The following is a 12,733-nucleotide window of genomic DNA, read 5'->3' on the forward strand; positions in this document are numbered from 1 at the left end:
AGACTGTGTGGCATCACTTTTGTTAGCACGCTTAAAATTAGGACAGTGGTGTTTGAGTCTTAGTAGTAATACTTAATCAGGCATGGGACAACCTTAAACCAGTCACTAACCATTCTGAGCTTCATTTTTGTTATCTACAAAATAAGAAAACTAGAGTAGATCTTAACAAGGGAAAGGCAGTGGAGTCTTCAGGAGCCTTTGTTAAAATATTTATCATATAAAAGTGATATCTTTTGGGGTTTTTTACCTGCAAAAATGGCACTTTCATATTGTTCAAACTATATATGTGTTCAGGACTATATCCCCAAAGGTTCTGGTTCAGTAAATTTCAGGTGTACTTTTTAAACGCTTCATGGGTGATTCGGATGCACCATCTGTTTGAGAACTACTGAACCTGATAATCTCACAGCTTCCTTCCAGTTCTGAAGACCTGTTTGTATGACTCTCATTTACTATTTGCAGTAACTGCACGTTGGTATGCTGCCACTAGGTGGTGATCGTGTGCCACAATCACACCAAGTTCTGCTACCCTGAAGTTCTCTCTGGTCAAGTCCACCATGTTCACAATGGCACATCTCCATGTATTTTGACATCCATAAAAAATGTCTTCTTTTAAAAAAAACCAAAGAAGTAATTCATGAGCTCATCTTTTGGCAATAAAACTCCAAAATTATGAACTTAATATCTTTTCTAGCTAACACATAGCTTCAGCACTTTCTCTCTTCTTTATACATACCTCTTCAGTTCCACCCAAAGCTCCATGCACTGGCTTGTGCTATTTACACTCTCTGTGTGGCCTCAAACTCCCTCAACTCCTAGAACTTGTGTCACAGCTCACTCATTTCTCACTCGGACCCTCTACAGGATTACTCCCCAGTCAGTAAAATCCTTTTACATTTATGAACGTATTTCTACCTCTACCTTTCTTCCTCGTCCTTCTTGCTCTTCCAGTCCTCCTCCTCTGAGAAACCCCAAGGAATGCTGAAATGAAGGGAGAGCAAGAGAGAGAGAATGAATGAATGAGTGAATGAAAGAATGAAAGAAAGAAAGAAAAGAAAAGAAAAGAAAAGAAAAGAAAAGAAAAGGGAGGGGAGAAGAAGAAAGAAAGAAGGAAGGAAGGAAGCAAGACCAAGTCCTAATCTCTCTGAAATGCAGAGTTCAGTGTTTATCTGAGTCATACAGGCTTGCCCTCTGTCTCTCTTCATGGCTCTCACCTTATAACCCTACTTGACCCATCCCATCTGGTATGTGATAGCTCTCCTCGTGGGCATGACTCTGTTGTCTTAGTCCAAAAGGAACATCTCTTCTCTGGCTCTTACCCACTCCTAGAACTTTCAGCAGACACTTGCTCAACTGACCCAATGAAGAATAAATGGTGAGAAGAGCACGGTATGTCTGTTTGCTCGCCTGCTTTTCCCAATCCCTTCAAAGCTGACACATCTAAAGAAGTATAGTTGTTTTCCAAGCTGATAGCTTGGAAACCAGACATTAGTTCCAGCCTCAGTGCCATTGCTCAAAGCACATGTGGAATGCTTCATGGATTTTCCTTGCGATTTATGGCATAATTACTCAGACATCTTTAATGGTACATGTCTTTAATGATTCAGTGTCCTTGAAGTAAGTTTCATGTTATTTGTTGTTCTGTTTTCCAAGTAAGCTGAAGTAATGTAGACCTAAATAAGGTGAATAAAAGGAGACGTGATCCTCTGGTCAGAAATGAGGGGAAATTGTGAGATCATGGGACTGGTTTTCTCATCTGACTCTAACCCACATCAGGAGGTGACTGTGGAAGAGAAATCTGTAAAATGCCTGGGCAGTGCCCTTTCGTCTGCTAAAGGGGCTAACCTGAAGGAAAACAGCAATTTCAGAGTAGATCAGTCTTGCAGCTTTATTCATATCTGTTTCTTTGCCTAATTTAATGGTTGCTCTCTATGAGAACAAGCAAGTGGGAATCCTTTTGACATGCAAGGGAAGCAGAAAAATAAAAAAGAATGAAAGTGTGAGTTCTGGAATTAAGCCACATGCATTCATCCCCTGCCTTTACCCCATGCTAAAGGTGGAGCTCTGAGCAAGTCATTGTACCTAAAACCAAGGAAATGATGATGCCTTCCTCATACTGCCCTTGTTATAATTAAATGATGTCATCCACGTAAAGCACAGGGTGCCTAGCACATAATCACTGTTTCAACAATGCCTTCGATTTGTTTTAATCAGGTAGGTAAGACACACAGATGCAAAAATGTCATGAAGGATGAAGATTTTATATTCACAGGTCCCTAGGAAAAAGAGGTGCAGCATGGCATGCAGGGGGGACCACACTGGGAAGGACCAGAATCAGTCAGGGGTAGAGGGAGCAAGGGGAAAATGTGGGCAAGAGCCTTGTTGTGATTTCCCCTAGAAAGGAATGGGCAGGGCCGGATAAGCAGGTTTAAGATTGGCTAGTTTTCATAATTTTAGCCAGCTCTGGCTGCCCTAGTTGGCTGGTACCTGGTCCTGGGGTAATTTGGTCAGGGCACTAGTGGCCCAGAGTGTGAGAGCATTATAGAGGAGGTGTTTGGGTATACGGGCTCTGGATTGGTTGGTTTGCCTATGAAGAGTGTGTTCCCAGGCAAGTTGTTTGAGATGTCTAAGAATTAGCTAGCCCTGGGAAATGTAATCTCTCCTTGGGTCACAAGGCCCCAAGATGTCAAAGCATAAAAAGTATGGAATAAAAACATATGGTTAATACAAGTACTCATTAAAGTTTTTCAGTCATCATCATCATCATCACCATCACCATCCTCTCTCAGTGTTCTCTGGTAGCAGAGCAAATTGATGCCTTCTATGCAAGCATTCTGGAACTTACTAGTGATGGTTGATACTAATTTGGATTTAGTAAGTGCAAACTGAAAAGTGGCATCCTTTTTTGTTAATGACCCGAACATTATTCGAGAGCTGTATCTAGTTCTGAATTTCATTTTTTTGAAGAAAGTGGAGAAACCTGAGAGAATTCTGAGAAGAAATACTTCAGGTGGAAGAGAAAGGTGACAGATGCTGTGATTTGGTTTACAGGCACGGCATTGGGAGGTAGGGTGGCCATCCACAAGTACTGCTTCCATTCACATAAAAAGGAGATCACTCAGACATTTCTCCATATTCGATGATCGTGGAACAAAATGGAGCAGGTTAACTGTGAAGCAACAAAATCCAGCTTCGACTACAGGAAAAGCAAGTGATTCCTGATCCTAGGCACCTGTGGTGACAGCAAACATGGGTTGGTCTGAGCGGTAGTAGTCTCAAGAAAGAAATAGACACCTTTCAGCTTTGACAGAGATTATACATCTCAGACAAATTGAATACCTAGCCAGGTGACCTCTTGGTATCTCTTTCTAAGGCTTATCTGCCTCTGTTACCCTTTATATTTTCCTGAATTCTCTCCATTAAGTCCCAAAGAAAGCTTTACTTCTCACTTCCTTTTCACAGAAGAAAACACACACACACACACACACACACACACACACACACACACACAACAAATGAAAAAGCCCACAGCTTTTTTTGAGAAAAGAGAGATTGCTTCACAGAAGAGGCCAGACTCAAAATAAGGGAGATTTAAAGCATATCAGACAGACAGTCTGAGACCCGGGATCCCCAGCCTTGCCCATGTTTAGGTTAGTGAGTGGTTTGGCAGAGAGCCAAGGGCAGGTGACAGGTCAGTGCCCTTTCCCCTCCCATCCCAGGTTGACTTCCAAAACGAAGAGGGGGGAACTAAGGTCATATCCATCATACCTATTGACTTAATCCATAGTCACCCACCTGTCACAAAAGAAAGCACATGTACTAGATTGCACTTCCCAAGTAGTTCGTATACATTTCCACCTACATATTGTACAAAATTCAGAAAGTGCAGATAAACAGGAAGATGTTTATTTTTATCATCTTTTCGAGTCAGTATTTGTGTTTCTGAAATTCCATTTTTAATGGTTTTTGAATGTATGGATATCCAGTTATTTTCCAGTTCACTAATGTAAGATATTTAGCATCTTTCTAAATTATTTTGATATAACAGATACTGTGTATGATAAACATCCTTGTAGATAAGTCTTTGTACCATTCTTAATATTCCTTTAAAATATATTCGCTAAAAGATAATTACTGGGGCACCTGGGTGGCTCAGTCGGTTAAGCGCCCGACTTCGGCTCAGGTCATGATCTCGCGGTCCGTGAGTTCGAGCCCCGCGTCCGGCTCTGTGCTGACAGCTCAGAGCCTGGAGCCTGTTTCAGATTCTGTGTCTCCCTCTCTCTGATCCTCCTCTGTTCATGCTCTGTCTCTCCCTGTCTCAAAAATAAATAGAACATTAAAAAAATTTTTTTAATATATTCGCTAAAAGATAATTACTAATTTAATAAATAGACATGTTTTTAAGGATTTTGATACAACTGCCACATTGACCTCAAGAAAAATCTTTTGATGGGATAGTACATTTGTCAGTTTTTCCACTACTCTGTCATTTTTTCCGGATTTTACCTCTCCCCTCTCCACTTGTGTCCCCTTTATTGAGGTCATGTATCTTTAACATTAAGGATTTGAGGATAATAATGCTCTTTTGTACCCTTCATGGCTCTACATCATAGAAATGACTCTGGTTACCTTCCTTTTCTTCACTACCTCCCTAGCTTGTGAAACCACTAAGAGATAAGTCAATAAGAAAAAGACAACCAACGGCCCCATATGTTTAGAAATCAAGAAATATGCTTCTAAATATTATATTAAAGAAGAAATCTATTGGAAAATTAGAGCATGTTTTCAAGTGAATGGTAATAAAAATGCTACAGAGCAAAACTTGTGGGTTGCTTCTAAAACATAACTAAGGGGCGCCTGGGTGGCTCAGTCGGTTAAGCGTCCGACTTCAGCTCAGGTAACGATCTCACGGTCCGTGAGTTCGAGCCCCACGTCGGGCTCTGGGCTGATGGCTCAGAGCCTGGAGCCTGCTTCGGATTCTGTGTCTCCCTCTCTCTCTGCCCCTCCCCCATTCATGCTCTGTCTCTCTCTGTCTCAAAAATAAATAAACGTTAAAAAAAATTAAAAATTAAAAAAAATAATAAAACAGAACAAAAAGGAAAATGTGCAGCTTTAGGAAAATGATAAACACTGAAAATTAATGACATAGTGAGGATCCAGCTCAAAAAATTAGCAAAAATGAATGAATGAATGAATGAATGAAATCCTTGAGATCAGTACTTCCTTTGGCATCTTTGAATACCCTCTCATTTCCGAAAATGGTGCTTAACAAATAAGTGGAACTTGATGAACATCAGATTGGATTTGCTAAATTAAGGCCATAACCCTGAACACGTGGTATTTCCAAACTGTCAGAGGTTGAGGAGTATTCCCATTCTGATTGATCTACCAAGGTCATCCATCCAAATGTCATTTAAGTTCTTGAGGCAGTAGCTTCTGTCTTAGGAAATGCAAGGTGCCTGGTGTGGTGGAGTTAAGTGGGCTAGTAGAGATTACCTGCGATAGCAGAATTACAGCCACCATGAGTTACACTGAGGCAGCATTTTCCTTATCTCTGGACATCCCAGAGAAGTGTTTTGTGTTTATTCCACTAAAAATATTTTGGAGATAAAGGTTAAAGAGAAGTGACTTTGTACCGATCCATCAAGCACATGGTTTGTCAGAAGCTGAGAACAGGGTCTAATCCTATGCCTTTCAAATAGGCAACCATCTGTTGGAGTTAAAGAAAGTTTCCCATGTGTAAGGGACGGAGGATTAAGCTCTGGGGATCAGTTTTACCCAAGCAAAAGAAGTAACTTTAATTTCATTAATGGTCTCCTGGATCATTCTGCTACAACTTTAATTCTCTATTAAACATTAATGCTGCTCAGCGCTTAGTATACTGCCTTTAGTATCATACGGCTCAAACTGACACTAACCTGTTTTATATTTTATAACTGAATCACAGGGCTTTTTCAGGAGAAGTCAGCAAAGCAATGCCACCTACTCCTGTCCTCGTCAGAAGAACTGTTTGATTGATCGAACCAGTAGAAACCGCTGCCAACACTGTCGATTGCAGAAATGCCTTGCCGTAGGGATGTCTCGAGATGGTGAGCCCTCATAATTTGAGTTGTAGAGTGGCATGGGCTTGTGAAAGTGCCTTCTGAGACCTGGACCCAGATCTGCCAAAAGATGTGCCCTCTGTCCCTCCCCCTCCCCTACACCACCCCACCTTCTCCGGTGGCTTTTTGGGTTCCACAAGAGTTACTTCCCCCTCTGTAATCCATTGGAGTCAGCTGGGGGTGGGAGTGGCATGGAAGAGAAGCAGGTGTGGTCAGAACACCTTCAGATTTTTTACATTTAAGGCATTACAGGTTGATGAATTGATTGAGGGTAAATGTCATCTGAGGACCTAAATAAATATAGCTCTTATAGGCACTTTCCCCAGTAAGAAATATAAGCCAGAGCTAATCATCACGTGCTTGACACTAGTAAGCTTATTGGCAGTTGGAATGAATTAGCTTTTATGTTAACTGGGTGTTTTGAATCACATACCAAAGTCATATATTTGAGTTTAAAAAATTTTTTATCACTTTTTTTTAATTCCAGTGTAGTTAACATCCAGTGCTAGGTTAGTTTCAGGTGTACAATATAGTGATTCAACATTTCCATACAACACCTCGTGTTCATCATGACAAGTGCACTCCTAAATACTCATTGTCTATTTAACCTGTCTGTCTTCCCTCCTACCCTCCAATAGGCTTTAAGAGTACCTCCAGTTAAAGTTATTATTTCTTTTTTCAACCAGAGCATTTTTTACTAAAAGCATACTTTAGGATACATGGTTCTAAGAGATAAATGTAAAACATTCCATCCATGAAAAATAGAATACACATTTTCTTTAAGTTTTTTCAAGAATCCCCTGGATAAGTCACATAAAAAGAGACATAACAAATATTATAAATTTAAGAAGACTGAAATCATACCAAGTATATTTTCCAACCACAATGGTACAAAACTAAAGATCAATAATAAAACAAAGCCGGAGAATCTACTATGTAAATATTCGGTATTTAATATATAAATATTAAACACCACACTACTGCACAAGCAGTGGGCCAAATAAGAAATCAAACATCAAATCAAAATATATCTCAAAACAAAAGAAAAAGTCATTTATTTGTACCTAGAGAATGCGTGAAAATAGTACAAAGCATGGCTCAATGACAAAAAAATTTTTTTCCTTAAAAGAAAGTATGTTAAAAAATAGAGGCCATCATTCAATTGTAAAACATTTCAAGATCTTTCTGTAAAACTGTCTTATGTACGTGGAGTAATCAACCCCAGATTTCAAGGCAGTTATTCTTAAACGGGGAAACTGGGCAGAAAGTATAATGGATACTTTTATGAATATACAGGCTGGCTGGCTCTCTTAAGAGATCCCTTGAAGGAAACATCTCTTTCATTGGAATTTCAGCGTGTGGAAAATATTTCAGAACGCTGGGCAGGCATGCTGAAAGCCTGTCTTTCCCCCTAATTAGATGTTCTTGGGGCCCATAGGCCTGCCCAGGCACAAGTTGTGATGTCCTTCAGTAGTGGTGCACAGGATGGCACCTGTGTAGGAATAAAAATGTGTGGGAACAAAAAATAGAAAGTTTGGGGCATGAAAAGATGCAAGTCACAGAATTTATATTCTCAGAAATTCCTGTGATTGGCAGCTCCGCAGATCTCATCTTCCGATGGCACTAAACCAACAAAGTTAGGCATTTCTCTTGTGAACTTGTTGGCTAAGATCACAAGTTGTGTGAGTACCTATGGTTATCCGTCCCACTGGGTATTCTATTATGTTGGGGCTTATACAATGACAGGCCTGAAACCTAGAGCTCAGAACAGCTTGATCGATGCCTAACCAGCCCCACCCAAGTTTGTTACCTGAGTCGTGGAAACTGGAAATTGACCGGGATCCCACTCCCTTGTTTCCTATGTGAAAAGGAACAACATGTCTTCCTTGGCAGAAAATGAATCTCCCAGCTGGTCTGGGTGGTGGCCCTGGATCCCAATTTCACTTCCATCTATTTTGTCTCCTGCCCCGAAACTCCTAGTATTATAATGATAGTCAAATGGGTGCATTCATCCACCTAACCGGGTATTAATGTAACCATAATCAATTAGTAGATCTTAGTCCCTCCAGCAGAGGATTTATCTGCATACACAGAATCAGACTGACAATGGATAAAGAAGATGTGGTTTATATATACAATGGAATACTACTTGGCAATGAGAAAGAATAAAATCCTGCCATGTGGACCAACGTGGATGGAACTGGAGGGTATGATGCTAAGTGAAATAAGTTCGTCATAGAAAAGACAAATATCATATGTTTCCACTCATATGTGGAATTTGAGAAACTTAATAGAAGACCATGGGGGAATGGAAAGGGAAAAAGATAGTTTCAAACAGAGAGGGGGGCAAACCATTAGAGACTCTTAAATACAGAGAACAAACTGAGGGTCAATGGGGGGAAAGACGAGAGGGGAGTGGAAAATAGATGATGGGCCTCGAGGAGGGCACGTGTTGGGATGAGTACGAGGTGTTGTGTGTAAGCAGTGAATCATGGGAATCTGCGAAAACCAAGGGCACAGTGTATACACTGTATGTTAGCCAAGTTGACAATAAATTATATTTAAAAAAAAAAAAAAAGAATCAGGCTGACAAATAAATGGGTTACTGGGAGAGTTCAGACCAGGAAATCGTAGGGTTCCTTTTATCAATTATCTGGTGTTTTAAGAGAGATCATTTGGGATTCTGAATGAACTGGATAGTTACTACACGCATTGTTCTACTTTAAATATGGGGACACATTGGTGCCTAGGTGGCTCACTTGGTCTCAGGTCACGATCTCAGAGTTCACAAGTTTGAGCCCCACTTCGGGCTCTGTGCTGGCAGCTTGGAGCCTGGAGTCTGCTTCAGATTCTGTGTCTCCCTCTCTCTCTGCCCCTCCCCTGCTCACACTCTGACTCTGTCTCTCAAAAATAAATGAACATAAAAACTTTTTTTAAATATGGGGACACATGGCAAGGAGAAATTTGCAAGCACAAATTTTCCCAACAGGGATCTTACGCATTGTTTGCCCTTCCCAAAATTCTAGTACTCTTTCTACTGGAGGCTAAACAGCAGAAAGTCACTTAAAGGTGGGCCCAAGGGTTTCACAAGGGTCACCATGACCCAGAAGGATGAGGGGGGCTTCTTAGGTCACATAGACTCAGAGATATAATTCAGGGAATTGCAAAGGCCTCATCCAGTCTGTTTAGGTCTCTCAGCAAAGCCCCAGTGTTGGGCCATTGGATTGGGAAGGAGCAAATGAATGAATGCGTGAAATGAATGAAAGTTGAAGTTTGGCTGCTTGTGCCTCGTTGTACCTCTATGAGTCTGCATCCCTGTACACTGGTCTGAACCCTGGGAAGAGAAAGAGGTGGTCTAGGCAGGCTGCATGGGTGGAGAATGAACAAGCCCATTAAGTCACCTGTCAGTGATTCCCACTGGGCGTAGGGTTATGCGACAGCAGGAAAACATACGTGGTCATTGCCCTTCCGCCAGTCCTAGGTCTGTTTCTGAAACTTTGCTCCTCTGGGATGTGGAGCCGGCAAGCTTGTGTGGGGTGGGACTGCTTTCACCCCTGGATCATGTCCTCATTCTGTGGTTATGTGGTTTTTGATTGAGATTGTCTGAGACTTAAAAGGAACCCCTGAAGCATGCTGGAGAGAATAATAAAGAAGAGCATATTGTATATGGTGCGGTTTGGCTTTTTTCTTCCAGCTGTAAAATTTGGCCGAATGTCCAAAAAGCAGAGAGACAGCTTGTACGCAGAAGTGCAGAAACACCGGATGCAGCAGCAGCAGCGAGACCACCAACAGCAGCCCGGAGAGGCTGAGCCGCTGACTCCAACCTACAACATCTCGGCCAACGGGCTGACAGAGCTTCACGAGGACCTCAGCAACTACATTGACGGGCACACCCCTGAGGGGAGCAAGGCAGACTCTGCTGTCAGCAGCTTCTACCTGGACATACAGCCTTCCCCAGACCAGTCAGGTCTTGATATCAACGGAATCAAGCCAGAACCAATATGTGACTACACACCAGCATCAGGCTTCTTTCCCTACTGTTCTTTCACCAATGGAGAGACTTCCCCAACTGTGTCCATGGCGGAACTAGGTAATGGCCTCCATGTTTCCGTTGTGATGTATTATTCATTCCCTTCCAGATAAATGGGATATGTTGGACTTTCCCGTAATAAGTTATGGTACTTAAATGGCACTAAAAGAGAAATTCGCCTTTACCATATGGGCCACTTCAGATTTTCACGCTGCCCCTTTGCTTTTGACTATGCCCTATTTCCCATCGCATATCAAAGAAACACACTGACCTGTCAGTATCAGAGAGGGAACAGCATCTCGGTTCAGAGATTTAAAGCGGTCTTTAAATTCCACAGAGGCTATAAACTCAGGAAACAGCCCCATTAATTTTGTTCATTATTTTCTTTAGTTCTATTCCAGGTATTTCTTTATACCTGGAGTCATAAAAATGGCAGCCCACACCCTGAACCTGGTCCATACGCATGTTTTTTTGACCCTGAACCCGGTCCATACGCATGCAGAGTTGTAAGATTTGTGAATCGGTTGCTAAAATTTTAAACCTAGACAATTCTGCCTAGAAGTTCACATTTTCAGCTTCTTGTGAGAGGAAAAAAATGATCTGATTACACTGGACCAGTATCGCTGAATGACAATAAGCAGCTGGCCCCAGATAGGCCCTAACACCTTTGCGTGTTTTCCCATTTTATATCACTGCCCAGCTCCTGTTGGCATCTAGGTTTTGCAACCCTGGTGTATTCCATAAATGTTAAAGGGAAATTGGCGTTTTATTTGCCAAAATGGTTTGGTGATGATATTGGTGACAACACTGGTATATTTCATAGAAGAAGACTCACCATGCAAAACAAAACAAAATTTGTCGTTTCCTAATTCCTGTGAGACGTTGTTGCTTTTTGGGAAATGTGACCTAGCCATATTGATAACACAGACAGTGGAAGACTTGCCATTTCAAGGAAGTTGTGTTAACAACCCTCGTTATAATATGTGATCGATTTTTAGGTACAACACTGTTATTAGAGAAACTTTGATTAGAAACTTTGCAGTTCTAGAATTTGATGTGCTCCTCCCTGCGATTCTTCACACAAGGTTGCAGTCCTTTGGGATATTTCAATTAGTTGCTGTGGAGGTGACTAAGTTAACACGAGGAGAGAATGGAGACTTCAGATGGAAAAGAACCAGCAGGTTCTGACTTGAGCACAGACATTCTTAGTTCACAGAAATAACGGTTGTGTTCTTTAGATGGTTTCTCCACCTCTGTACCCCATAAAACATTTTAAGTGAAATTTATATTTCCAGTAAAATCTTTCTCCAAATAGAACAAATTGAATGTTCTTTACGGTTTTTACACAAGCACCTCTTTATGGGTCTAAATTTAAATCCTCAAGAGCAGGGACATTTTAAGCTCGGTCTTTAACCACTGAACAGCATTAAAGGTGTATCACAGCTCTTTTGATTAACAGAGGAACCTCTGAACTAGAAGCCAAGCTGAGCAGAGGTAGGTTTGATATTTTTTTCTTGAACTAGAACAAAAACCTTCCGTTTTTGTCGTGAAATCTTGGCTGGCCGAGACTTAAGCAGGACTGTAATGAAAGTGAAATTTTCAGAAATGAATACGCATTTGATTGAAAGCTGACATGATATCATGAAAACTGACCTGGCTCACTTTCGGTGTGCTCCCACCTTATCATAAATACATTTGAATCTGGCCTGTTTGCTTGTCAAATAGTCAACTCTGGAATAAATCCATAGGGCTTAGCCAAAGCATTGCCCTTAAATATGGCCCTGGGGCTAAATGCGCACTAATACCTAAGTGGGGCCACAAATGGCCAAGCCGTTTCTCCCTGACCCCACACGTCCATGTCCTCTTCCACAGTTGTCACCTCCCTCTGCCGTCTGGGAGCCCTGTAGCCTCTTATGTTCTCCATGCTCTCCTAAATTAGGGCTTTTTCACATGTACTGTGGCCCTTTCCAGAATGACTCAAATTAGCTTATCACTAGGGTTAGTCCCAAACCTAAAACTAAACAAGAATTTGTCTGAAAAGAATATAATTGGGTTATAATTTTCTTCCCCATTTACATGTACAAAATAGTTTGAGGAGCTAAGGGTAGCATAGAAGTGGCCAAAGACTTTGCAGCTCCTTCTTCATAGCTACCTGGGGTTCCCTGATAATTCCTCTGGGGCCTTAAGTCCTGCTGTCTTTTTTTTTCATTCCAGTATAGTTAACATACAACGTTATATTTGTTTCAGCTGTACAATATAGTGATTCCTGTCTTACTATCTTAACTAACATTCCTGACTTCATTGTAGGCGAAATTTTGTCATCAGATTTTAAACAGACGAAACCAACTCTACAGTTGGAGAATAAATTGTAAATTGACATATCTTAACCTCAGTTCTATCTTTCAACAATAGTATCTACAATCCATGACTTTCAGTGGAAATACATCTGCATTCCTGGCTAGGAAATTTCGCCCTTGATGTACAGTTAGTACCTGAATTATACATTGCAGATAAACAACCTACGTTCATTTAAAAAAAAAAAAAAGCTAGCTGCACGTGTCACTATAATTGATAACTAAAGCCTTGTGCAGAAGAGACAATT

The 12,733-nt window shown here is 41.1% G+C and overlaps 1 protein-coding gene across 3 annotated transcripts in view; it reads left to right on the forward strand.

Moving 5' to 3' along the window:
* The window catches only part of RORA (RAR related orphan receptor A), a 711,987-nt gene that overhangs the window by 684,191 nt on the left and 15,063 nt on the right, over positions 1-12,733 (forward strand). For all 3 annotated transcript variants that reach the window (XM_042941849.1, XM_042941850.1, XM_042941851.1), the window contains 2 exons: positions 5,948-6,089; positions 9,796-10,191. In XM_042941849.1, the coding sequence (XP_042797783.1) occupies positions 5,948-6,089; positions 9,796-10,191 (538 nt within the window). The remainder of the gene's footprint in view (positions 1-5,947; positions 6,090-9,795; positions 10,192-12,733) is intronic.

This window comes from Panthera leo, chromosome B3 (genome assembly GCF_018350215.1).
Source record: "Panthera leo isolate Ple1 chromosome B3, P.leo_Ple1_pat1.1, whole genome shotgun sequence".
NCBI lineage: Eukaryota > Metazoa > Chordata > Mammalia > Carnivora > Felidae > Panthera > Panthera leo.